Genomic DNA, 25,919 nt, shown 5'->3' with positions numbered 1-25,919 from the left:
TTCTTTTCTATTGTCATATTCTACTACATGCAGTACCATCTCACTGACAAACGCATGATTTCCCATTTGTATTATCTCCACTTCTGCCTTTTCATTTCGAGATCCATCAATTATATTATTGAAGATGAATTTATTTGAAACTGAAACAATCCTTCTCCACTTCTGCATATATTAGCAACTGTAAGTACAATGACAAAATCTATCTTTAGATTGATCATGCTATGATCATTTTAAGAAGAACATGTAAGAAACGATTGTGGTTATAACTCATACCTTCATATATCTATGACCCCTTCAGTTCAAGTAATGGCGTTTCCTACTTAGTCAACTGCTTTTCCATTTCTTTACAGTGAATATTCGTGTCCATTTTTATAGAGTAAGCAAAACTATATAGATCTACTCCCATCTTTGTATGCATAGACTAAATACTGACGAACTAACCTGTGAATCACTTGGGTTCCAGCGATAATCCTACCACAGTACCAGCGAAAGTTTCACTTTACTGCGAGAATCGGAAGAGACCCACGTACCTTTCCTCCCCGTCCTCCTTACTCCGATATGTTCGAAATGAAACATGGATCAGTTAGTTGAATCAAATCCAACAAGCATCATTTGATAGCTTTTAACTATCCACTACATACCAACCAACTTCCTCTCTCTTATTGACCACCGCCGCGCACCTGCCCCTCGGGCGCTGTCCGGATCGACGCTCCCCTTCTAGACCTAGGTTTTGAGGATGTTGAGTGCCGTCAACGCTCGATTCCGCATGGAGTGAGTAGCTAAACACACGAAAGAAGACGCAGGAAGTCAGACGCCCGCAGTGGAAGCTACTGGTGACCTCATGTTTCTTTGCTACACCAACTGCTGGGCTTTTTGGAATGAATGGACCAATCCCGGCCCAATAAGTGGAAACCACGTTGTCGATTGAAGGATATCACACATATACAAGACATAGACACACAGATAAACAGAACTTTCATGCGCAGCACTTGCATGACACGACGAATACACGACAAGAAGATTAGCTGCCATGATATTTTCATACGTGTCCACCTTTGCCTACAGGTGTTTGTAACTAGGAATATCTTATATAAATAGCTATCCAAGATGCAACGTACTCTCATCTCTTCAAGCTATGAGCTTTCCACATGGTAACCACTTTAAGAATGAAGTAAACACGAAGGTGTTATCGCAACCAAAAGCGCAGGTATGAATTTTCCATTGTTCAAATCATTTCTTCCTTTGTACAACACATCAAATCCCTACTACTCCAACATGAAAGTTGAGGAACTACTTTAAATGTCGTAGAACTATGTTGTCTGTTCAGATACCAAAGAAGCTATTTTTCAATCAAATTGCGCAAGACCTAGGCCTTTATGTATCTAGAATAGATGTGAGAGAAATGAGTCATTCTATCTTTACTGCCTCCATTACTATTAAGTCAACGCAGCGAACACCTCCTCTGCATATAAGAAAGTAACTTACTACAGCAATTTCGTAGATACCGTAGGTGGAGCAATAGAATACAACCACGCCAACCTATTGAAGACTCAGAAAGAGAAGGAATCAGCTATGTCTTGGGTATGAATTTTTGAGGACACATGTGTCACTCAAATGAAACGCTTGAAAAAGATAGAAAATCAACATCGCAACTTCATCACTGAAATCGCAGAGCTATCCGCTGACTACAACAACGTACTTCCTCTTGCAATTTCTCCAAATACAGGCAATGTTACTGCTTCGAACGTCATCACACTTACATACACAGGAAATACTCCTCCACAATCTACTCTTGAGATGTTTACTGACCAATTTGTCCATTTAATCAACAAGCACTACTGTTAGAGGTGTTTGGTTATTTTAATACTCACCTTTTATCACTACTATGTAATTATGTACTATGTTACTATATCACTTATTTCAGTAACAGCTGATTTACTTTTCCATATGAGCAAAGGCAACGTGAATGTGATTATTATGCAGTTATCCTGCTCGACTCCCATTCCAATCTCTTACCTCCGCACTGATGAATATACGTAGAATTAATTACGCAACTCCTTACTTATACTATCGCATACAGACATTAATTGCATGCAGCTAAATATAAACGCATGCAACTGCCTGATTAGTACCACTAATTTTATTTTTTCCTAAGACATATCATACTTTGACGCTAATACATAAACATCAATCTTTTTAATAAAAATTTGGTCAAAAAATTGGCGTGCTGGAGGGGCACCCCAGGCTCTAGTCTTATTTTAGTCATCCATCTACTCTCAAACATCGAAAGCTATGTAATAAAAAATTTCTTATGAAAGTTATATAGTTTCCCGCGGTGGACCCGCCTGGGCGTCGGCGTCCCGGGCTCGCGGCCTCGGGGATGTGATAGTGTGTTGCAACTATTGGCCACCAGCTTAATAATGAAAGTAGCCCATGGGCTAGGTGAATTTCTAGATGGGCCTGAGTGTTAGACCCGCGCGCATCTTCCTGCAGGCCGGACCTGATGAAACGGATCGGGCCCTTCAACACACACGCGCGCCCAGACACCACCAAACCAACACCACAGCACGTTCGGTCTGCTGCGGTGCAGGCAGTTTTCTGATTAGCTCGCCTGATGTTGTTTGTTGTCTTAAAAAAAGCCCGCCTGATGTGTTACAGTAGGGTAGGCTGCTCGTCTTCTGTCTCATGTAGTAATAACCCGACCTACCGGGCGGCGGTGTGATCTATACAAGCTTTTTGGTAGAGCTGCGTGCATGACATCGACTAGATCCATATCCGGCCAGTAGGGGCTTGCCGGCTTGCACTGGACCATCTCCGTGGACGCATCCCTCGACTAGGAATAAAGCTAGGCCGCGCCGTGCCCCGCAACGTGCCTGCCCCCCAGCAACAAAGAAGCACAAAAGAGGGCTCCGATCCAAAGTTCCAGACCAATCAGTGACTGCCCGACCCTATCTACCAACAACTAAAAGAGCCATCAGACGGGTTTGTGGGCGCATGCATGGTGACACAGCACCTCGCCCTGTCCTCTACCTTCTTTTTTCCCCCCTTGTTCTTTTTATCTCGATACCAATAATACCAGGCCAGCTATAGGTAGTGCAAGCCTAGTTAGCTCGGCGCATTGGCCATGGCCGCCTCCTTGGTCGAATTGCAGCGCTGATCTGAGCATGGCGGATCGGAGGAGCCATTGAGTTGCCGGTCGAGCGATAGCTGCACGCCTGCATGCCGTGGCCTGCCAACCACGGCCGGGGCCGGCGCTGTGGTGCTTTTTGGTGGTCCTGTGTGCATGCGCGCGCGCACGTCGTCGTCTATCACGGCCCGCTCGGGCGGTCTGCTGCGCGCGTGGTCCGGGGGCGCCGCATATGACCGTAACCCAAGTACATACGACAGGTCCATCATCCCACACCATGAGGCCAATCCGCGCGACGCCGCCCGCGGCCTTGGTACTCGCGCGATGCCCGGGCGGCCTGCTGCCGCGGGCACGGGCTGACACGCGGTGGCCACACGGTGTCGACAGGCAACGCGCACAGCGGCACGCGCACACAGGGTACAGCTCCTATATATGCTTCCCAACAATCTCATATATAGTACTATAAATCTATTTTGAAAAACAGAATACCGCGCGACCACCGTTATCTGTCGCAGACATGCCCAGGCTAAGAATCCTCTTAACTAATTTACAGAGTGAATTAGGCTGTGTTTGATACGAGAGCTAAAGTTTAGCACCTTGAGATGTTTGGATAGAGTGCTAAACTTTAGCACTTTTAGTAACAAATGATAACAGTGCCCCTCCTTTCCCTCTTCCCTGGCTGGTGCACTACCCCCTCCTCCCGCGCTATTCCCTCTCCCGCTGCTTCTTTTTTTGGCGTCAACTTTCTGGCCGGTTGTAGCGCTACCCCTCCAACTTGTCTCTTTTTTTCTCATTTGGCCCGCATCATTTCCAAATATTGAATGAGAAATACATTCAAATAACACAACCATACACATTCAAATATTTCCATTGTCCAATAAACATGAAATAACACAAAAAATACAATGCATTGTCAATGTCCTTACAACACAACCATACACATTAGCTACGATCTATTGTACAAACCATTAGCTATTTCATCCGGTTGGAGGGGAGGACCAGTAGGAGGGGATGGCGCTGGGAGGGGAGGATCGGCAGGAGGGGTCGGTGGCGGGACGGGGAGGACTGGAGGGAGGGATTGGCGGCGGGACGGGGAGGACCGAAAGGGATGGCGCGTGCCGGCTTGAGGGGACGACCAGGGGACACGCCGGCGGGAGGGGACCGGTAGGAGGGATGGAGGTGGGAGGGGATCGGATGACCGGCAGGAGGAGATGGTGGCGGGAGGGGTGGATGCGGAAGGGGCGGCTGCGGGAGAAACACGCGCTGCGGCAAGGGGAAGAGGGCAACAGGGGAAATTTTGAACGGGGGACCACTTTTAGCAAGTTTAGTACCTTTTAGCACCCCTTGGAGGTGCTAAAGGAAATGGGGGCTAAACTTTAGCACCCTTCCTTTAGCATCCCTGTTTGGGACTAAAAATGGGATGCTAAGGTTTAGCACCCCTCTCCAAACATACCCTTAATTCAGTGGAAGCATGCACCTCCTTTAATATAGTTTATGCTACGCCAAATTCCAGCGTTGCATTGCATGGTGCAGCATCGTACCAGCACGTACCACAATAGAAATTGTCGTCGATCGGATTGGTTCGTCGCATGAGACGTAGTGGTCCACTGTCTGTCTGTCTCCCAGAGTCAGTGTACCTGTGGTCAAAATAAAATCTTTTCTTTGCGCAGGCCAGGACCAATGCCCATCATGCATGCGCCATGCAAGAGCAAAGGCTCTGCAAGTGCAACCATACGCATCGCGGCGTGGCGCTCCGCCGTTTTCCTTATCCAGGCGGAACCGCGCCAAGGCCAAGCCACGTACGCTGGTAGCGTTGTCACTGCAGTACCCGTCCGTACGCCGCATGCACTGCTAGTGCTAGCTCCAGCAGCAGCTAGCGTGTCATGTCGACACCGTGTCTACATGCATGTGCTCACGCACGGCGAGGACGTTCATGAGGGCACCGATACAGCGACGGCGTTTTCTCTCGATCATCGGTCGAGGTTGGCGCAACGCTAGAGCTGCGACGACGAGCGCGATATCGTCGTTGATCGATTTCGCTTTGATCTCTGCCTGGTTTGGAGACACGTACGCAGTGACGAGGCATATCCTCGGCAAAAATTACGACGCGGGTAGGGACGCGAAGTAGTGGATGTTGCCATCTTGCTCCGAAGCCTCTGGAACATGGGCACCTTGAAAAGCTGGGAATGAGCGAGACAGCGGCCCTACGGCTACAGGGTACAGGCATATGTGGTGTGTGGATGAAACAAACAAACCCCGTCCAATCCTCATATTGTGTGTTGTAAATTATCCTCCCTTAGATGAAAATATAAGCATATTTGTTTTACTAATGCATTGGAAACTTTAAATTAATTAGCTAGTGTAGTCAGAATGTAATTCTCTTTTAGTCTATAAAAAATTCTATAGTTAGTTTCACATTTCAAAATAGTTCCACGCTACGTTGATTCTATAGCTGGAGATGATATATTTTTAAAGCAAAAAAATAATCAAATTATGACTTTAGAAGGTTTGCAAACAACATTAAAGATCCTTGTATTTTGTGAAGAATGGAGTTTAAGAATAATCAATGTCTGTCTTTAAAAGATTTGCAATAAAATAAAATATCCTTGTATTTTTTGGATGGAGCAAATACAATTCTCTTGTCACCCAGCTATACTGTACTTGCTACATGCCAATAATCCTTTCGTTCTTTTTTTCTTAATTTGGGTTTTCTTTCAGCCTTCTCATAGTACAACTGTGATGAATCTAAGATGAACAAGCACAGCTTTGTATACGATCTTATGTTATAGTATAGTATATGTGTAACGTTCAGACAAAGATAAAGAATAAGATATAAGATATATATAGAGAGAGAATATGCTCAAAACAAAGTGACGAGACAAGAGATTGCATGTCGCGTCCTCGTGGATTAATTAGTTGGATCACGCGACGCGGCTACTGTGTTAGTAGCAAATTAAGTGAGGCTCGCATCACAAAAAGGATTGAGAGAACATGACAAGATTTGACAATATGCACAGGACGCAGGTGAAAAGGCCGGGCATTCACGTGCCCCGACGAGGCTGCTTCCGGTTGGAGCACGGATCTTGATGCCGGCGAGAGACAAAGCGAAGATCCCACCGTGTAGCATGGTCCAGGCTCTAGCTGATCGCCCCTTGACACTGCAATCGCACTGTACTGTACCGGCGCCTAGCCTCGAGCCTTGTGTGACGCTGCGCTGAGTGTGTACGGATATGAGAAGTAGGTACACGCCGAGCAACGTAAACAGTGCTTTGATATGAAAGACTATTTGGAAAAACTATGCCCAACCGAGACGTGACATGGCAGCGACAGGTACCTTTTGTGGTCGTGGCTGTTGGCATTGCCAACCGACTTTTTCCAAAGTTTGGGTACTCCCCTGGTCGTAAAGCCCTGAGAATGATTTTTAACCGGCTCTGGAACTGGAAATGTTTTCAAGCGTAATGTGCACAACATCCTTCTAACCTACGGATTGGAAATCTGTTTTAACCAACAAGTCACGACAAGTAATGAAGATGGGAAAAGTAATGAAACCATTTTCACGACCATTGCACTGTCTAGTAATGACCAACAAGTAATGAAATCAAGATGGGAAAAAGACAGCTCATATTTTATACAACATCCTTTTAAAACTAAGGACTAGATATCTCGAACCATTACGACTCACCTACACAACTTCAGGAGTTTCAGCTAAAAATTTCATGTAATCCAAAGTCAAGCAATTTCTTGAGCTTGAGTCTCCTTTTGCAGTAAGCAAGAGCTTATATATATCCCTTCCGCGTCATGGAGACGAATCAGGCGGTGCCTAAGAAAACAGATCCAAAAACCAAAATAGGCACTGAGCTTCTATGCCATAGTGTAAGGCATCTTCTTGCATTATTAACGGTCTCTCAGATAAAAATACCATTCAAGGATGATAAAAAGAGTGTTGGATCGATAAGTGGTTGTTCAAGAAGAAGTGATTTTTTTTTTCAGTTAGGCACTGCTCCTTGATTTTTTTGGCGTTGGCACCAATAGGCACGAATGATTACGAAATGATGGCACAACATTCTCTCCATATCTGATGTGGGCATTAATCGGAGCTCACACTTGAAAGCTTTACAATACCTATTGATTGGAAAGTATTCCCTCTATCCCAGATTGTAGGGAGTACCGTGTTTTCTAGTATTCCTTCTATCCCAAATTGTATGTTAGTTTTGTAAATTTATAATTTTTGCTATGTATCTAAACATAATGTATATCTAGATATATGATAAAAATTATGAATCTAGAAATAGCAAAACGACCTATAATTTAGGATAGAGGGAGTAATGACCAATAAGTATTGAAATCAAGATGAGAAAAGGAAGCTCATTTTTTCACTAGGTGAGGGGCCCATCGGTGCCACCGTGGTGGCTTGGGACGCAGCTGCAGAGGAGCAGCACCCCAGCACAGTCAAGTTCGAGCCCGTGCTGATGCTTGGGACGCAGCTGCAGAGGAGCAGCACCCCACCACAGCCGGGTTCGAGCCCGTGCTGGTGCGCTCCTCACCTGGGAGGCACACCAACCGAGCTAAGCCCGGTTTGCAAGACAGCTCATATTTTGTATAACATCCTTAAGGACTGGAATAGTAGATATCTCAAACCATTGCGGCACACCTAAACAACTTCAGGAGTTTCAGCTCAAAATCATGTAATCTGAAGTCAAGTAATTTCTTGAGCGGGAGTCCCCTTCTGCAGTGAGAGAGAGCTTATGCATTCCGTATCACGGAGGCAATGCCAAAGAAAACGGATCCTAAAAACCAAATAGGCACCTAGCTTCTATGACATAGTGTAAGGCATCTTGTAGCATTATTTGTGGCCTCTCAGATAAAAATATCATTCAAGGATGATAAAAATAGCACGTTGGATCGGTGGTTGTCCAAGAAAAAGTGATTTTTTTTTTCAGTTAGGCACGGCACTGCTCTTTTTTTGGCGCTGCCACCAGTAGGCACAAACGATTACGAAATATGGCACAACCTTCTCTCCGTATATCTGATGCATCGATCGGAGCTCACACTTGAAACAATACCTTGACATATAGGTGTATATGCATATAAAAAATAGAGTATTGAAAGTACTAGTGTGTTAAGAACCAAGTGATGAACCCATGGACAGGGAGTTGCGAACTCGACAAACCCCAGTATTTCAAACCTCATTTTCCACTTTCATTCCAACCAACAAAAAGTGGCTGCAATATCTTGTCAATGGCAAACCTAAGTACCAATAATCCTCTCAACACAAAAGGTTATGCAATTAGTATGCTGATTACAGTTTGAAGCTTGTAGAAGTTTCTAAGCTTCGGGAAGCTTGACGGCGCCGTGTACGAACCAAGCAAGTGAGCCGTCCTTGGATTTATGGGAAGATTTTAGATTATAATATAAGCATATTGGACCAGCGAACCAAAGCTTGTTACCTACACAGGGCCCACATATCAGTGCTGCAGTGGCTAATCCAGAACGAGGGGCTGAAGAGGACGACAAAACAGAGCAAGGAAGGAACGCACAGTCGCATTGTACCTATATAAAAGTGCTGCATCCTCAAAATCCAGCAAGGAATTCTGACAAAACGTTCATAGTAACCAGACATATGCTTGAAAATGCTCCATCACCCTCCACATGTAGCCGAGCAACAAACCCTTAGCAGTTGAACCCTATCGGCCTATCTTTAAGTGGAATCCACATGTAGACGATTATTGTGGTCTTCAAATTTCAAAAGCCACTATATGATCACATTTTATCCAGATCTTATCAGATTCTCTGTTTGTCCTCTTTTCTATTGCCGCCACTATCGGTGATGATCAAGAAAAACAGATAGTAACCATATACGTACTATGGATGCGGGGAGAAGATGATTTTGAAATTTTTAATTGTAATTTTCTCTTTTTGGCACAACATTTCATACTTGATCTTGTTTTTCTTAATACAAATTAGTTATAAGATGCCTAGGGCTTATTTCGAAGAAAACAAAAATGTATGTTGCTCACCAAAAGCATGTTACTCACACGGGCCTACTTATAAGTTCTGCGGTGGCGTGGCTAATCCAGAACAGGGAGCCGAAGAGAAGTACAGAACAGAGCAAGGAACCGTCGCATCATACACCTCTATAAAAAGTGCCGCGTCCTACTACCTCCACCGTCCCCCTCCTCGGCTCCTCTTCTCCACCGCCTCGCCTCCATCAAGCCCAGCCCGCAGCCCCGCATCACACGATCTCATCTTTCCTGAAACCCCCAGCAGCAAACCTCTCTTCTTCCTCGACGTTGCCCAATCCATCGCCGCGAGCCGATTCTGTTCGTGGTGAGCAAAACACATCTGTGCCCTGGATGTTGTTTTGTGAGTGTGAGAGCAGAGAGGTTTGTCATCGCAAGCTTAACCTCCATGCATGTTTTCATTTGAACAGATAAACAGGGTGATCGAAGTGAGGCTCGGCTACCTGCTGCCTCCTGGGTTACTTCTTCCTCCGAAGGATTGCAATACGAGCGTCGTTCACCAGCAGAAGAATGAGCTGAGAGCTGGCGACAGTGCGGTGAGTAAGATGAAACCGAGTTCGTTTGGTGTTCAGGCGTCCGCTTTGAATCTTTCGTGCGCCTGCTACTGGTGGCCATCCTCGTTTGTGGTTTAGTTTTTTTTTTCTTAGTTTTCACAGCATTTCTTGCTTCCTCTGTATTACGTTTCTTACTACACGCGCGCAAATATGTGATCCAGCATGCAGTTCTTTGTTAACCTATGTGCAAAGGCTAATATGATTGATGATGCAACAGTACATGTTGTAGTAGCAGTACATTTTAATTTGTCGAGTTAATGTAGTAGCAGTACATTTTTTATTTTTACCGTTAATATAGCTGGTAGATAAACCAATGGACAGTGAAGACGAGATTCACTTTAACTTGCAGCACGATTGCACCATGTGCAGCGTTTCAGGGAGTGAGCATGCATGTCTCATAAGTTGCAAAATACTGAAACATGGAGCTCAAAACCCTGCATCCCATCCACATTCCGTTTTGAGCTCTGTACGCACATGCGTTCCAGCTTCCAATCTCCAACCAAGGGCAGCAAGGACCGGGGGGCAGCAGAGTCTAGAGATAGGACACGAGAGGCGACACGTTACGTCCTTTGCTGGACAAACCAAGTCGTGTCCAATGACAACTTCACGAGACGTATGCGAGCTTAGATGTATCGCCTTCTTTTACCCAAACGACTGACGAGCGCACAGTGGTTATAATGGTACTGTGCAGCTACCTTTTATGAGAAATATGAAATTATAAAGCCAGGCCATCCCACTCATTTGAAACAACAAACGCAAATATTGGAGATGCAGCCCTAGGTAGACTAATTTAAACTTCAAAACGAGTGGCCAAAACATTTGAAATGTTGGAGGTATAGATAACTGTACTGAATCAACACAACTATGCTTTGAACTCATAATCCCTTGCCTTGTACCTCAGCCTCATCTATATCACACATCTTCGCATAACTTCAGCTAAAAAAAGAAGCGCAAGTGTTACTTGTCAGATCGTAATACTAAAAACTACACTGACAGCTGACGTGACCACCGGCCTAAATTTGGATGGCCCAATACTGACCCATGAGTGCAGATGTGCATGGTTAGGTATTGAGTAAGGGTGGAGCCAACTGATAAGCCTTTGTCCACCAACTATAGCACCTTCAGGTTAACTTTTTACACGAAGCGAGGGTGAAAGTGTAAGTAGGGTGCTACGTGTACGTGTGACCGTCCATCGGAAGAACTGGACGCTTTGGAGTATAGGGTGTTACGTGGTATCAGAGTCGACCCTCGCGGTTGCGTGTACGGATCAGTATGTGAGCATATGACGCATAGCGCGTATGGATCTCGAGAGAACACACGGAATGGCATATAGTACCGGCATTGGACGTACGGCTTTGGAGCACCAATAACCGATGGGGATGGAGGGCCATCTTTCAGTTTTCTAGTGATATCTGAATGTCTCGAGCTCACAAGATAAAAATTCAATCGTTGGGTAAATTTTCACCATGCAGTACCGACTACACAAAGGCCAACGGGCTCCTGTACCACATGCATGATATGCTATGCATAGATAGGGCTAGAGACGTTGCAAGTCGTGTGGCCAAGTCATTTCAAGAAAGGGGCAAAATATCATGTGGCCTCTTGCACGGCCACCGGGAGGTCGGTCAATCACTCCAGAGTTCTTGATCAGGTATAGCAACGACACTGGAGACAACGAGTACCTAAATCTGAGCTCTGTGCCCCTTGAAATGACATGAGTGTTGCTGAATCTTGATTTCCTCTAGTATGTTTACTTGTTCGGTCATGTTCATGCAAAAAAGAGGGAGCACATTATTAGGCATACATAAAGAAAAATCAGGCAAACAACAGGTTCAAACCGTTCAATGCCTCAGTACATTATGATATATTTCTACTCATATATGACGTGAATTCATTTAAATCATAAATGAAGTAGATCTGAATGTTGTATGCTTATCTGATACTTATGTCCTAGCCAGGTTCATCTGCACTGGTGCAGTTACATATCCTGGACATGGATAATAAAATGGTGGCAACTTGTTTTTATGCTAAAAGAGTGCCAGACAAATACTATCAAACAAACACAAACAAGATTCTTGGTTCAAACACTAACATTTTGCCCGCTCAACTCTTTGCTGTCGCAGATCTCATTTTAGGTGAGAAGTAACATGACGCATCACTTTTAGAAGACCAATGCACAGTATGTGTGTAAGCTGCAGGTCTGATTAAGAAAGTAGGTAGCCCCCAGCCCAGAGGTAGCATAGCGGTCATGCGCCCCCAGACTTGCATTTCGGTCTGCCCATACGATCTTCCCCTCTTGGCTTCTCTTTCACTAAATTTTTTTCTCTGTTTCTGATTCCATCTTGCTTCATTGTGACAGGGCAATTCTTTCCATACTGCTGTTCTGCTGCTCTTTGTCATATTCTGTTGATTTCCGCATTCGATGGAGATATCACTAGCACTGCTTTATGTGCGCATATCAGCATTTGCTATTTTGCTGGTTTGGATCCCTGCAAACTTTATCAAACTGAAGAAGAGACAACATGAGAGAAATAGTGCCATGGTTTCAGCAGAAAGGAAGGGGGTGGCCCTACTCCCATCCCATATAATTGCAGTCTGCAATGCTTCCATTACGTCAATAAATATCGGGTTTGCTGTTCTTGGAGTTTGGAAACACCGAACTGTCTCCTTGGGCTTGATCTTTGCATCACTGTCGTGGCTTTTGGTGACTCTCTTCTCACTCTACTGCAAACACAAAGGAGCAGGAGTTGTATTAAACTGGCCTGCAGTTCTTGGTTCTTGGTGGGTCTTCAGCTCCCTGTTAGAATCGCTCCTCACTTCATTGCATTTGCTACACCTAATCAACTCTGCAACTGTCGTTAATTTCACTTCACTACCCTTCTGTGCTATCATATGTCTGTGTCTGGTTGCAACAGCCATGAGAGCTAAAACAAGCCAAGAAGAACTGAACCAACCACTGCTCATCAGAGAAGATAGTGGTGACAGCAGCAGGGACAGGTTCTCCAGCTCTGGGTGGTGGAGTCATCTTACATTCCAGTGGTTGAACCCGGTCTTTGAGAAGGGACACAAGGTGCGGCTCGAGCTAGAACACCTCCCATCTCTTCCTCAGTCAGATACAGCAGAGCAGTCGTATGCATTGCTTCAAGAAACACTGCACAAGCAAAAACCTGAGCCGATGTCGCTAGAAAACGCTATCATTTGTTCTGTTTGGGCACCTTTGGTCATCAATGCAGTCTTTGCAGGTAATTGTCCCGACAAAATTTATCAGAAACAGAGCCACTCTTTTCTCCCCCACAGTTTACTAATACAGTGCATGGCTTTAATTACCAGGGCTTAACACTTTAGCTTCTTATATGGGGCCATTCTTGATCACTTACTTAGTGGCGCTGCTCTCCGACAAGAACCCTGACAGAGGCCATGGACATGGATACATACTTGTAAGCCTCTTCTTTATATCAAAGACAATAGAGTCACTGTCACAGCGTCTGTGGTACTTTGGCGCTCGTAGAATTGGATTTCGGGTGCGTGCAGCACTGATGGTGTCCATCTATAAGAAATCCCTGCTGTTAAAGAATTCAACCACAGGGACAGGAAAAATTGTGAACTTCCTCGATGTCGATATAGAGAAGATTGGTGAGTTCTTCTGGTACATCCATGGAATTTGGTTGCTTCCCTTGCAAGTCTCACTGGCACTTGTCATCCTGTACCATAGTCTTGGGATGGCGGCTTCGCTCTCTGCACTTTTTGCGACAGTTTTGGTGATGGTGAGCAACACACCACTGGCGAAGTCACAGAAAAACCTCAACGTGAAGATCATGGAGGCAAAGGACTCACGCATCAAGGCCACAGCTGAGGTGCTGAAAAGCATGAGAATTTTGAAGCTGCATGCATGGGAGACAGCCTACTTGGACAAGCTTCTGAAGCTCAGGGATATGGAGAGGGCGTGGCTCAGAAGGTATCTGTACACATGCTCAGCGATAGCCTTCCTCTTCTGGGCATCACCGACGCTAGTCTCAGTTGTCACCTTTGGCATCTGCATTCTTGTAGATGTTCCATTGTCGGCAGGAACTGTACTATCAGCCCTTGCTACTTTCAGAATCCTCCAAGATCCAATCCACAACCTTCCAGAGCTAGTGTCAATGGCCACACAAACCAAGGTGTCCCTAGATAGAATCGAAGAGTTCATCAAAGAAGACCACCATGGGAAGCCAAGTAGCTATGGAAATAGAAGTAGCATAGAGAAGCAGTCTGTGGCAGGCACTGTAGAGATTGAAGCAGGACAATACAGCTGGGAAGCCCCTGACAACATCTTGAAGAAGACAAAGTTCACACTGAAGATCGATAGAAAGGTGGACATCATTAAGGGTCAAAAGGTTGCAGTTTCTGGGTCAGTTGGCTCAGGAAAATCAAGTCTCCTTTGTGCCATCATGGGTGAGATTCCAAGGGTCAGCGGTGCAGAAACAACAGTTGTTGGATCAATGGCATATGTCCCGCAGAGTGCATGGATTCAAACCGGGACAATTCAGGACAATGTGCTTTTTGGGAAGGCCATGGACAAGGCCCTATATGATGAGGTGCTACAAGGGTGTGCTTTGGATAAAGATGTGGAACTATGGGCTAATGGAGACATGACTCTGGTAGGGGAAAGAGGCATGAACCTGAGTGGAGGCCAGAAGCAGAGGATTCAGCTCGCCAGAGCATTGTACAGTGATGCTGATGTTTACCTCTTGGATGATCCCTTTAGTGCTGTTGATGCACACACTGGAGCACACCTCTTCAAGGTATAGTGCAGATGAGTAATATGCAACAATGTATCTTTCTTCATGAGATTTATCTGTAATTTAAAGCAAATTTTGGTGCCGCAATCCAGGAAATTTTGTAGCACTAACATGCAAAGCAAGAATCATAACAAAACAAAAAATATGCATAATCTCTCTGTTGGGGAATCCCTGACTATATATATATAATAAATCAGGTCTTTGCAGCGATAAGCAATCAAGCACTTGCATCAATTATTGGAATCTCATCATTATTTGCAATTCCAGATTCTTTAGATGATTAGAATTAAACGTACTGGTTTTACGAACCAAACATAACCTTCAAAATATATTTTAATAACAATAAATTGAATAATAATATCATGTTATATATTCATGCAGGAATGCTTAATGCAGCAAATGTCCTCAAAGACAGTCATTTATGTAACTCACCAGCTAGAGTTTCTGCGAGATGCGGATCTTGTTTTGGTAAGACAGCTATCTTCTTAACCCTGAGAAAAAATATAGCAAAAACAAATTTCAGTGGAACTTTCATTTGCTAGTAATGAAATAGTATATTGCAAGTCTTTTGGTACTAAAAAGACAAAGAAACTGCCTATTGCTTAATTAAAACTGCTGTAAGTAATGATATCTACTATTACTAAGAGAATTGGTTATGTAATTTCACTTAACTTTTGTTTTGCTAAAGGTCTGTCTTTGGGCCTGAGGCCCTGTACTTGTACATATTCTTTTTTATATATATTTATAGAAAAATCTACCTACCTGCTGCTTCGGTCAAAAAAATTACTAAAAACGTGCATGTACAGAAAAAAACAATTCTATTGATGCTAATGACTCATTAGTTATAGGTCATGAAAGAAGGAAGAATTGTTCAATCCGGAAAATATGATGATTTAATAGCAGACAAAGATGGCGAGCTCTCAAAGCAAATGGACGCGCATAACAAGTCCCTTAGTCAAGTCACCCCTGCAAAAGTTCATGGCTTGACTAGGAACAAAAAACACAAGAAGAAGCAAATGGAGCTCACAGAGATAGAGCCAGACCACAATGTGCTAGGAAGGGAAAGTGAGGAAGAGCGTGAATCTGGACGGGTCAAATGGGGTATCTACCGCAAGTTTGTTACCTCAGCCTATAGGGGAGCTCTCGTTCCTGTTGTTCTTGCATGCCAAGTCCTTTTCCAGGCACTGCAGATATGTAGCAACTACTGGATCGCTTGGGCCTCAGAGAGTCAAGAACGAGTAAGCAGAGAGAAGATGATTGGTATTTTTGTGCTGTTATCTGCAGGAAGCTCCGCATTTATATTGGGAAGAGCTTTTGTCCTATCAGCAATTGCAATCGAAACTGCTCAGCAGCTGTTCTTAGGCATGATTAAAAATGTATTCAGAGCACCAATGAATTTCTTTGATTCTACTCCATCAAGTCGAATCCTAAACAGGGTGAGCACCAGCATACTACTTTCCTGGATGTAACATCATAGCAAATACTCTCCTTCCAATTAGTCCTTACAGTTCAGCTTTTCTGTTTTTCAGGTTTCAACAGATCAAAGCACAGTTGACATAGACATTCCTTACAGGGTAGCAGGGCTGATATTCGCACTAATTCAGCTCCTCAGTATCATTTTCATCATGTCCCAAATCGCTTGGCCCATATTCTTTTTATTCATAATAATAATTTCCTTATCCACTTGCTATCAGGTACATCTTCACATATTGTGAAAGACATTTTCTGATTTAACACATATAAAATGCATAATGAATTAATTGTTAAATTTATGTAGAGTTATTACATCAGTTCAGCGAGAGAGCTAGCAAGGTTGGTTGGCATTAAAAAGGCTCCAGTTCTCCACCATTTTTCTGAGACTGTATCAGGGGCTGCAACAATTAGATGCTTTAATCAGGGAGAAAATTTCTTGAGAAAGAGCCTTGCACTAGTAGATGACTACTCCTGCATCACTTTCCATAATGCAGCAGCAATCGAATGGTTGTGTCTCCGTATCAACTTCCTCTTCAACCTTGTATTCTTTGTGATGCTAGTCATCCTTGTCTCCCTGCCTCGTGATACTATTGACCCAAGTAAGTTTTCCCATAACTCATACATTGCTTCAAACTACTTCGATAGTTCCAATAGAAATGACAACTGTTTGGGTTTTCTCCTTCTTTAGGCCTTGCAGGGCTTGCAGCAACCTACGGTCTCAACCTTAATGTGTTACAAGCATGGGTTATATGGAACTTGTGCGATGTTGAGAACAAGATGATCTCAGTAGAGAGAATTCTGCAATTTTCAAACATACCAAGTGAGTCTCCTCTAGTTATTGAAGAGTACAGACCAATGGAAACATGGCCATGGTACGGAACCATTCAGATAGATGGTCTCCAAATCAAGTACAACCATGACATGCCGATGGTTCTCAAAGGTATAAGCTGCACATTTCCAGGAGAGAGAAAAATTGGGGTGGTAGGGCGAACCGGGAGTGGGAAGTCAACTCTCATCCAGGCTTTGTTTCGGATTGTTGAACCATCTGAGGGACGGATAATCATAGACGGAGTGGATATATCACTTTTGGGATTACATGATTTGCGGTCTAGACTAGGTATTATACCTCAAGAACCAACTCTCTTCCAAGGCACTGTCAGATCAAACCTAGATCCTCTACAACAACATACGGATGCTGAAATATGGGAGGTAAACAATGCGGTTGTGCTAATAGTAGGCATTTCTACACTAATATGACTTCAGTGTCTTTATGATGTTGTAGGCTATTTGGAAAGTAGTTCTAATTTCAGTTCTTTACCTTTGTTCGAAAATGCAGATTTAGGTTAGGTTTTTATTTGCCAGTTCTAACTTTTGAGTATTTACAGGTTGCGCGTAAATGCCGCTTGGAGGAGATTATTAAAGAAGATAGTAGACTGTTAGAAGCACCAGGTATCACAGCCTTCCTTGCCATTCATTTAACTACTCCATCTTCCCAAATTTATTATTAATATAACCTGATTTATAACTACAATGCATTTTTGTAGTTGTTGAAGATGGAGGGAACTGGAGTGGGGGTCAAAGGCAACTTGTCTGCTTGGCCAGAGTGCTGCTAATGAAAAGGAAAATACTCGTTTTAGATGAAGCTACAGCTTCAGTTGATACTGCAACTGACAATATAATCCAAAGGACTATAAGGCAAGAAACAAAAAGTTCCACAGTCATAACAATTGCACATAGGATTCCCACCGTGCTTGACAGTGACCTGGTTCTTGTACTAGGTGAAGGTAAAATAAATCGGAAAGAACTAACAACATTTGTTTACTAATTTTCTTCTGGGGTCTGAGATGAATCTAAACAAAACTATGTTTTCTACCACAGGTAGGATACTAGAGTATGATTCTCCGAACAACCTCCTGAGAGATGAATCATCCGCTTTTTCAAAGTTGGTGATGGAGTTTGTAGGAAGGACTGAAGACATTAACCAGAGATAACACGAAGACATCAAGCAATCATTAACCATTTGACGGCACATAGACCTGTGCAAGCACCATGACAGTGTAGAACACCAGGTAACAAGGAAATTTTGTTAAGTGCATGACGACTAGACCAGTGACCATAAAGATAGTTACTTGATAGCAGAAAGTGGCAGCCTCTGGTGGTGTTTGTTCATATCAAATTGGCAACCATGGCAATCTTAGAAATGGGGATTCTTCTGCTACCAACACTGCTGGTTGTAACCAAACAATTTGTGAATTTGTTAGCCATGATTGTTTCTACTCAAAGTCGTTGCAGATGGCACGATTGTACATAAATGCTCTACAATTTATGAAAAAGGACAGTAACATCATAACATTCTACAATTGGCTCGAACTAGCATGCAGTTGTAAAACATAAAATCTATAGAACTATTCGCACTCGTGAATAAACGCCAGAACCCATGCTTCACAATTGATGAGAGAGGGTTCTTACTCTGTGAAGCAAAAGAGCGAACAGTTGGTGGGCGCTACACAGACCCGGCGAGGCCTGCGCGCCCTGTCCTATGCTGGTCCTGAAGCCGTTGTTTCGCGCACCAGGACTCCAGGAGTAGCTCACCGGCTCGACGGCCACCACCTGAGGCCACCGCTTCGCCGTGCTTGCGAGCGGAACTGTCGGTGCTGGTGCGACGAGGGCTTCCACTCCACTCTTTTCCAGCGCTGACATGTGTACACAGTGTACGGAGGGAGGTGGCCGTTGTGGGTCAACGACGCCCCGAGGTGGGGAGAATGAGAGATTGTATTGGAACCATGGAAAAGCGGCGGAAGAAGGGCTTTCAGTACCTGCCACGACGGTCCCAACCCAATGATCAGGATGATGTCCATAGAATTAAACGAACCGTCAATTAGATAAAAGATGATGTGGTAAGGGAGTAAATAAATAAAGAGAAAGAAATCGAGTCTTGCATGAGATCTGGTTTCCATACACCATTCAAGATATAATGAGAAATGAATAGTACTAAATTTAAGTATGAAATAGCGGTGTTTGTATTGGAAGAGTAGTGTCTAGTATTAGTTTCTTGATGATGTAAAGCTTACGAAAACTATAACCAGTGTCTTAGGTTGGAACTGTCCTAAACCGTTTACACCGTAAAACTTTTTTAGTGGTCCATTTGTTATTTTAGTTCCGTCTATGAGAAATCCTTGCATGTGATATGCAAATTACACTAGAGTTACATAATTTTCCTTTCAGTATTTGATCATTTATCTTATTTAAAATTTATTGTAAATATAAAAAAAGATAAATCATGCTTCAAATACATTTGATGATGAAGTAAATTATAAACAAAATAAATGGTACTTACATAATTTTTAAATAAGGTAAATGGTCAAATGTCATGACCAACTGTGACAAATATTTTTTATCTGGATGTAGTATTACTGTACTAAAAAAACAATAAGGCTATTTGGTGCTTACCTGTGTATTTCTGTGCATGTTCACACTCATTTTTTCTGTGCATGTTCACACTCAATTTTTCCCACCGTCAGATTAAAATCTAACGACCGTTCATTATCTACTTTTTCCCGTACAACTTCTTTTCCTCTACCCACCGCTTGTAGCCCTGACGAGATGCTAGCGCGTGTGCCTATGTGCCAACCTCCATCATACTCTACCCTGCCCATTGTTGTCTCCGACCACCATCGTGAACTCGTGATGGCTGTTGTCGCTCTCCCTTCAGATCCCGTCAACCAAATATATCCTTCATCTTATCTTGCCATGCGACATCATCGCCAATTCGCCATCTTATCTTGCCACCCTCACACCCTCCCAACTCAGTTGAGCTGGCGTTATTCTTCTCGTTGGATAGTGGCGCTGGCTCCACTGGACCACTGCTTTCTCTCCTGAAAGCGCTAACACGGCCGCCCTGAAGGCTCAAGCCATGGTCTACTAGCCTACTACAGGCCCTCTCGCCACCGTAGCTAGACCAGAAGCCAGACGGCACCAGAATCCGAAACCCCGAAATCCTCCACATTAACCTCGTCGGCGCTGATATCGAACTGAAATTAGTAGTGTCTTCACCCTTCAGTCACCTGTGAAGTATATCAAGTGCGGATGAATTTGCTAGTGTGGCTTTAATTTTCCTTTGCATCTCTTATCCCGACATTTATATATAATTGGATGTCTACTCTTTTTTTTTAACGAGCCAGCAGGAGAGCTGCTGCTATATTGAAAAAGAGGAAGGTCCGACGGGCCAAGTACAAAAACTGTACACACTTTACATCCTCATGGAGGAAAAAAAACTCCACTAGGACTCTGTAAAAAAAAACTACAATTTCACGCCGCGTAAATGAAAGACTCTAAATGTTTTTCTCCTGCCGCGATCCACGTAGCCACCTTCTCTTTGATCTTATCGGATACGCGATGCACTGTTTGCTCCTTATGCTGAAAAATTCTGGCATTTCTCTCCATCCAAATTTCCCATTGGACCAGAATAATGAGGCTTCGCAAGCCTTTCTTATGGGTCACGTCAGTGGCCACCCGTTCTGTCCACCAACTATGCAGGGAGTCATGTCTGTCCCAGCTGCTCAGGGCTAAATTTCCACAGGTTAGCCATGCAGACATCTCCGCCCAAATTGTCCTCGCAAAGGTGCAATCCATAAAGAGGTGAAGGCCAGTCTCTTGTGTTGTGCTGCACAGCGCACAATGTGTATTGCTGGGCCATCCACGACGTTGCAGTCCATCCGCTATCTATACCCTATCCTGGATAGCAAGCCAGCAAAAGAACTTGCACTTCGGTGGTGCCCACGTCTTCCAGATGAGGTTCTTGAAATTAGTCGTCGTGGATCTTAGGAATTGCGCACGGTAGGCCGACTATGAACTATATTGTCCGTCTGTTGTGAGCTTCCATACGATGGTGTCCGGGAAACCCGAGCTTAACTGCACCCGGTTTACTTCTACCCATAAACGGTGGTACTCGATAAAATGTGATACTGAGAAACCACGATGCAGAAGGTTTAAATCCTGAATCCATCTGCCACTAGTCACCGCCTCATAGAGGGACTTGTTTTTTCTCCAGGAGATGCTATACAAATTGGGCGCCATATCCCTCGGTCTCTACCCATTGACCCAGCCGCTATGCCAGAATGATGTCTTTTTTCCATCTCTAATTGTAATCTTTGTGGCCGCAGCAAATAATTTGTGGTCAGTTTGGGAACAAGGGATATGACATCCCTCCCACTGCGGCCCTTCATTTGTCCATTCCTGCCATAGACATTGAAGACGTAAAGCTCGGGAGAATTTTCCGAAGTGGAGCACTCCGAGTCCACCCCCTTTCCGAGGTCTTGCCGATCGTGTCCAATTTACTTTGCACTTCCCTCCTATGATTTGGTATGATCCCGCCCATAGGAACTGTTTCCTTTTAGCATCGATGAGCTTCATGATTTCTTTAGGAGCTTGGAGGGCCATGAGCAGATAGACTGGTTGCGAAGTCAGTATTGATTTAACAAGCGTGAGTTGTCCAGCTATCGTCATGTTCCTGCCGCTCCAATTGCTAAGCTTGCCAATAGCCTTTTCCACTGGAGGTTGGAAGTCGACCATCTTTAGATGCGTAGTGGACAACGGTAGACCTAGATATTTGATAGGGAACATGCCTTGCTTTGCCGGAAGATTTTACAGTACCGCCCTCAGTTGAATGCCCTCACAGTAGATAGGTACGGCGGTAGACTTGTGGAAGTTTAATTTTAGTCCCGTCACTTCTCCAAACATGTCTAGCATGTGGACCAACACATCAATCTCGTCCTTTCTTGGTGTGATGAACATCGCCGCGTCGTCGGCATGCATCGATATGCGGCATGATGGTGCTCGTCCACGGATCTTGCTGAGAGCTCCCATTTCATTGCCAATTCGAGCAGCCTTTGCAGTGGGTCAATTGTTATGACAAAAAGCAGCGGAGATAGGGGATCGCCTTGTCGTAAGCCCCTGCCATGTTTAAGTGGCTGATTGGGTACCCTGTTTAGGAGTACTCGGGCAGAAGAAGTGGATAGTATCGCTAGCGATCCAGCCACGCCAACATGTCAGGAAGCCTAGGTGTTGTAGCAACGATATCAGGTAATCCCACCTGATGGAGTCGAAAGCTTTCGCAATATCCAACTTGAGGAAGATGGTCGGTATTTTATTTCTATGGTATCATCTAGCCGTATTGTGTACCGTCATGAAGTTGTCATGAATACTCCGCTTCTTGATGAATGCACTCTGACATTTAAAGACAATAGAGTTCATGTGCAGCTGCAGCCTAATTGCCAACGCCTTGGTGATGGTTTTGATGAATGAATGGATAAGGCTTATTGGCCTGAAGTCTTGCACGGTGTTAGCTCCTTCTTTCTTCGGCAGTAGGACAATAATGGCTGTGTTGATGAGTTGGAGATTATCGTAGGGAGTAGAACGCACTGCTTGCATGACGTCCTGCTTGATAATATCCCAGCACAATTTTAGCAACAGCCCCGTGTATCCATCCGATCCTGGTGCTCTATCACTTGGCATGTTATGTATGGCTTGCTTTATTTCTTCTTCGAAAAAGGTTGAGTCTAGCGAGGATAGATCGTGTTGGGTCATCCCTAGGAGGTCCCGGTTGAAATCTGCGCGGCAAGGTAGAGGTTCCTGCAGCATTGCTCTGAAGACATTTTGTATCTCATTTGATTTTTCTTCGTGTGTGCATGCCCATCCATTTCCTGTTTTTAGCTTTTGTATGAACTTTTTGCATTGCCTATGGTTGACTCGGCGGTGGAAAAAGCATGTGTTGGCATCTCCTAGCTTAAGGTTTGTTATTCTGATCGCCTGATTCTTTCTTGCACGTTCGATGACAGCTAGTCCCATGGCCCTTAATTTCAGCCGACGGCGCAGTAGCTGCTCTGCCTCTATAAGCTGTCGATGTTCTTGCACGATGTCGAGCCGTAATATTACTTCTAGCGCCATGTGCATGTGCAGCTTCGCATCTGGAATGAGACAACTATCCACTCCCTTAATGCTACGGCTATGGTATGAAGCTTGTGGTAGAGTCTCTGGAAAGGCTCTACATGTGATGATTGCTCGTTCCACGCTTGGGTTACTGTCTTCTTGAACTCCGGAAGCAAAGTCCAAAAGTTTTCAAATTTGAATCGGTCCACCTTGATTGGAGAGCAACAGTGGGCAATGATGGGATAACAAGGTTGAGAGGGTGTGCAGGACGTGATTACTAAAAGCAAGCTCCCATTCTTCATTAGCGAAAACTCTGTCAAGCCTAGCAAGGGTAGGATTTCATTGCTCCAAGTGAATCTTCTATTTTGGAGGTTGATTTCGCGTAGGTCACAGTCGTCTAGAGCTTGTTTGAACAAGTTCATTAGCCTCAAGTTTAATCTGTTGTTGTTTTTGTCATTTTCATTGTAGATGAGATTGAAGTCGCCTAGGACTGCCATTGAGCGCCTGCTTGCGGCTTTTGCGCTTGAACTTCTAATAGGAATTGTACCTTCCCGTTGGATTTGTTAGTGTAAAGTCATTTGGCATTTCTTTCATTTTAACCTTTGATGTTATGTGGTAGTTGCCTATCACAACATCATCGATTGCGACGTGGTTGCTGTTCCACAAGAGAAGCATACCGCCCCTCGTGCCGCTGAACCCCCTGCTGGTTTGTAGGCGTAGCTGTCGAGTCTATGTCCTCCTAAATATGCGGCTGTAAAATGATCTATCTCGCTTAATTTCGTTTATGTAGACAGGCAATGTGGCATAGCATGGCGGCTATTGTCTCTCTGACAGTGTCCCTCCTAGCTCTCTGGTTTAGCCCTCTCACATTCCAACACAGCAGTTCAAGATTCATATGCAATCTGGTTAAACTCCATGAACTTCTGATGCTGCTGTTTGACAGCAGCAGCGTATGCACGGCGTGGTAGTAGCTTTGGTTTGATGCCGCAACAAGATGAGCCACATGGACAGTTTGTCATAAGGAGTTTATGCAGCTCCAGGCGCACAAGCAGCGTGAGCATAGGTAGGAAGTGAACAAAAAACGTCGACGACGCAGTGTGTAGATGGCAGACAAATTTCCAAGCACACAAGCATAAACACAGGCAGCCGCACAACAAGCATAAGCACAGGCAGGCGTTGAGAAAATGTTGATGTAGCCGTATGGCACTGAACAATGCAGCAATAGGGAGATGGCAGTCAAAGCTCCAGGTGCACAACCAACATAAGCACAGGCAGGAGGTGAAAGAACAACGATGCAGAAGTAGAGTAATGAAATGTAGAGTGCTGAACGGTAGATGGCCATCAAAGTGTTCCGGCTTTAACATTACATTCCAAATGAAAGGTAGAGTGCTTGATAACAGAAGCTTGTAGCGCTTTCTTGTACTGCTAGATAACATGAAGAAAGAAACAACTCTGGGTAGATTGATAAACAGGCATCAGTTGGCCTCCTATAGAGGTTCCGCCTGGGGAGTTCCTGCTTGAAGATCTTTTGCATGGATGTCATCGATGGCTTCACCTACCACCGCAGCCATCACTTCATCAAGTGCCTCCGCCGCCGGGTCATCCAGGTTGAAAGCCGTTGTTAACGCCGCGATTATGTCTTGTGGAAGGGGTCCTGAAACATGGCCAAAAATTTCTGCAGTGCAGCCTCGATGGGCTGCATCTCCTCAGTCAAAATACCAAGTTTTCGGCACAAATTTTGCTGTGCCTTTTGAATTGCCGGCATTGGTCTTCTGTTGGATAGTCGCGCACTGCGGCATACTGTGGACATGTCGAAGACGCGTCGTGGATGGCAGCTTTTGGTCCTCTCCCAGTGCAGGTGCTGGTTCTACTCCGCCCCTTGGCCCTCTCTAGGAGGTTCCTGCAACACTTGTTGTGGCGTGATGAAGAGTGCCTTGACGATGGTGTTGCCGCTGAGGGTGCCTCCTTCCTGACTCCCATGGATATTGCTGTCGGTGGAAGCTCTATCACCTGTGCCGACAACGATGCTAGCCACGTCGTCAGTGCCGTTGGCCAGAACCTGAGCTGCTCCAAGAGGAACAGAGCAGCACTGATGGATCCGTGAGTTGTGGCCATTGGCCAAATCAGTGAGACTGGGAGGCTATCTAGTTCCTGGGGTTGCTGCACTGCCTGCACCTGAAAGTTCTGGCTGTTGTCGATAACATGAATCAGGTCCCCATCGTTGCCGTGTTCAGGCCCCGCCGTGCCCTGGACTTCATGGTTGGTGCTGGGCTGCATCTGTGCATGATGGATACAATCAGAGTAAGGTTGGTGAGGCGAGGAGTTACTAGCATAGCCAAGAGACTGATTCTGGACAGGAATACGATTCCTAGGCATGTGCATGCAGTTGAACCTGTAGTTGCTGCAGAGCCGCGTCCACCTCTTGGACAGTGACCTCCCTGTTGCCGGTGTCCTGAATGTCGTCCAGAATGCGCACGAACGCATTTGCAACCTTGACCATCGTCAGGTCGTTGTTGGCTTCGTTGATGTTGCGCTCCTCGGACAAGGCTTCATCTCCTCATGGGGTAAGCTAATCCTGTTTGCTAGCGCCACCGCCTTGCTGTCGTAGTCGAGGAAGATGTTGGTCAGGTCCACTCCCTCATTCCTGCACAAGTAATTTCTGGCTGCCTCCTTCAGAGTGGAGGCGCGGTTAGAAAATAGAAACTATAGCTCAATTGCTGTCTTGTCGCGGAGAGGGCGGAGGGACGGAGGCTACGGCGGCTTGTAATTTGTGGCCTTGGCGTTGCCATCGCTGTTGCCGTAGTTGGTGGAGTCGTGGTGTTGGCGCCGGTCGTTGTTGATGGTGTCATCATATTATCATCCCCCGCTCTGTCACGGAATTGACATGGATGGACTGGAATCAAGGATTGGAGAAGGGAAGAGATAGCGATTCGGCTGAATCCCAGAGAAGGATTGCAGCGAAGAATTCTTCAGAGAGGTAAAGGGTTTAGAGTTTAGCGATGTACATCATGTCTGCCCTCCCTCTCGCTCTCCTAGGTAC

At 44.9% G+C, this 25,919-nt stretch overlaps 1 protein-coding gene and 1 long non-coding RNA gene across 3 annotated transcripts; one reads left to right on the top strand and one right to left on the bottom strand.

The window, feature by feature from the left end:
• Positions 1-11,093: 11,093 nt before the first annotated feature.
• Positions 11,094-18,741, bottom strand: LOC117857813 (uncharacterized). 2 transcript variants are annotated; one of them, XR_004640870.2, is made up of 3 exons: positions 18,422-18,740; positions 14,912-14,970; positions 11,094-11,454 (listed from the first exon to the last, which is right to left on the bottom strand). It is a non-coding gene; the product is annotated as an uncharacterized lncRNA (long non-coding RNA). The 2 variants fall into 2 exon arrangements; XR_011898113.1 differs by lacking the exon at positions 11,094-11,454 and adding an exon at positions 11,583-14,535 and having other exon boundaries at positions 18,422-18,741.
• Positions 12,124-18,312, top strand: LOC117857812 (putative ABC transporter C family member 15). The gene is made up of 10 exons (XM_034740684.2): positions 12,124-12,943; positions 13,032-14,482; positions 14,861-14,947; positions 15,328-15,915; positions 16,009-16,173; positions 16,257-16,551; positions 16,641-17,161; positions 17,338-17,401; positions 17,497-17,736; positions 17,831-18,312. The coding sequence occupies exons 1-10, from the start codon at positions 12,124-12,126 to the stop codon at positions 17,941-17,943; spliced, it is 4,344 nt and encodes a 1,447-aa protein (XP_034596575.1). The 3' UTR covers positions 17,944-18,312.
• Positions 18,742-25,919: the final 7,178 nt, after the last annotated feature.

Source organism: Setaria viridis, chromosome 5 (genome assembly GCF_005286985.2).
Source record: "Setaria viridis chromosome 5, Setaria_viridis_v4.0, whole genome shotgun sequence".
In the NCBI taxonomy this organism is placed as follows: Eukaryota; Viridiplantae; Streptophyta; class Magnoliopsida; order Poales; family Poaceae; genus Setaria; species Setaria viridis.
This window is presented reverse-complemented; position numbering and strand designations above follow the sequence as displayed.

What these genes read in the sequence shown, in the direction of transcription:
- LOC117857812 (XM_034740684.2), top strand. Translation starts at nt 12,124, where the DNA reads ATGGAGATATCACTAGCACTGCTTTATGTGCGCATATCAGCATTTGCT. An exon ending in CATCAATGCAGTCTTTGCAG is followed by an intron (nt 12,944 to 13,031) that starts GTAATTGTCCCG and finishes TTTAATTACCAG; the next exon opens with GGCTTAACACTTTAGCTTCT. An exon ending in CTGGAGCACACCTCTTCAAG is followed by an intron (nt 14,483 to 14,860) that starts GTATAGTGCAGA and finishes ATATTCATGCAG; the next exon opens with GAATGCTTAATGCAGCAAAT.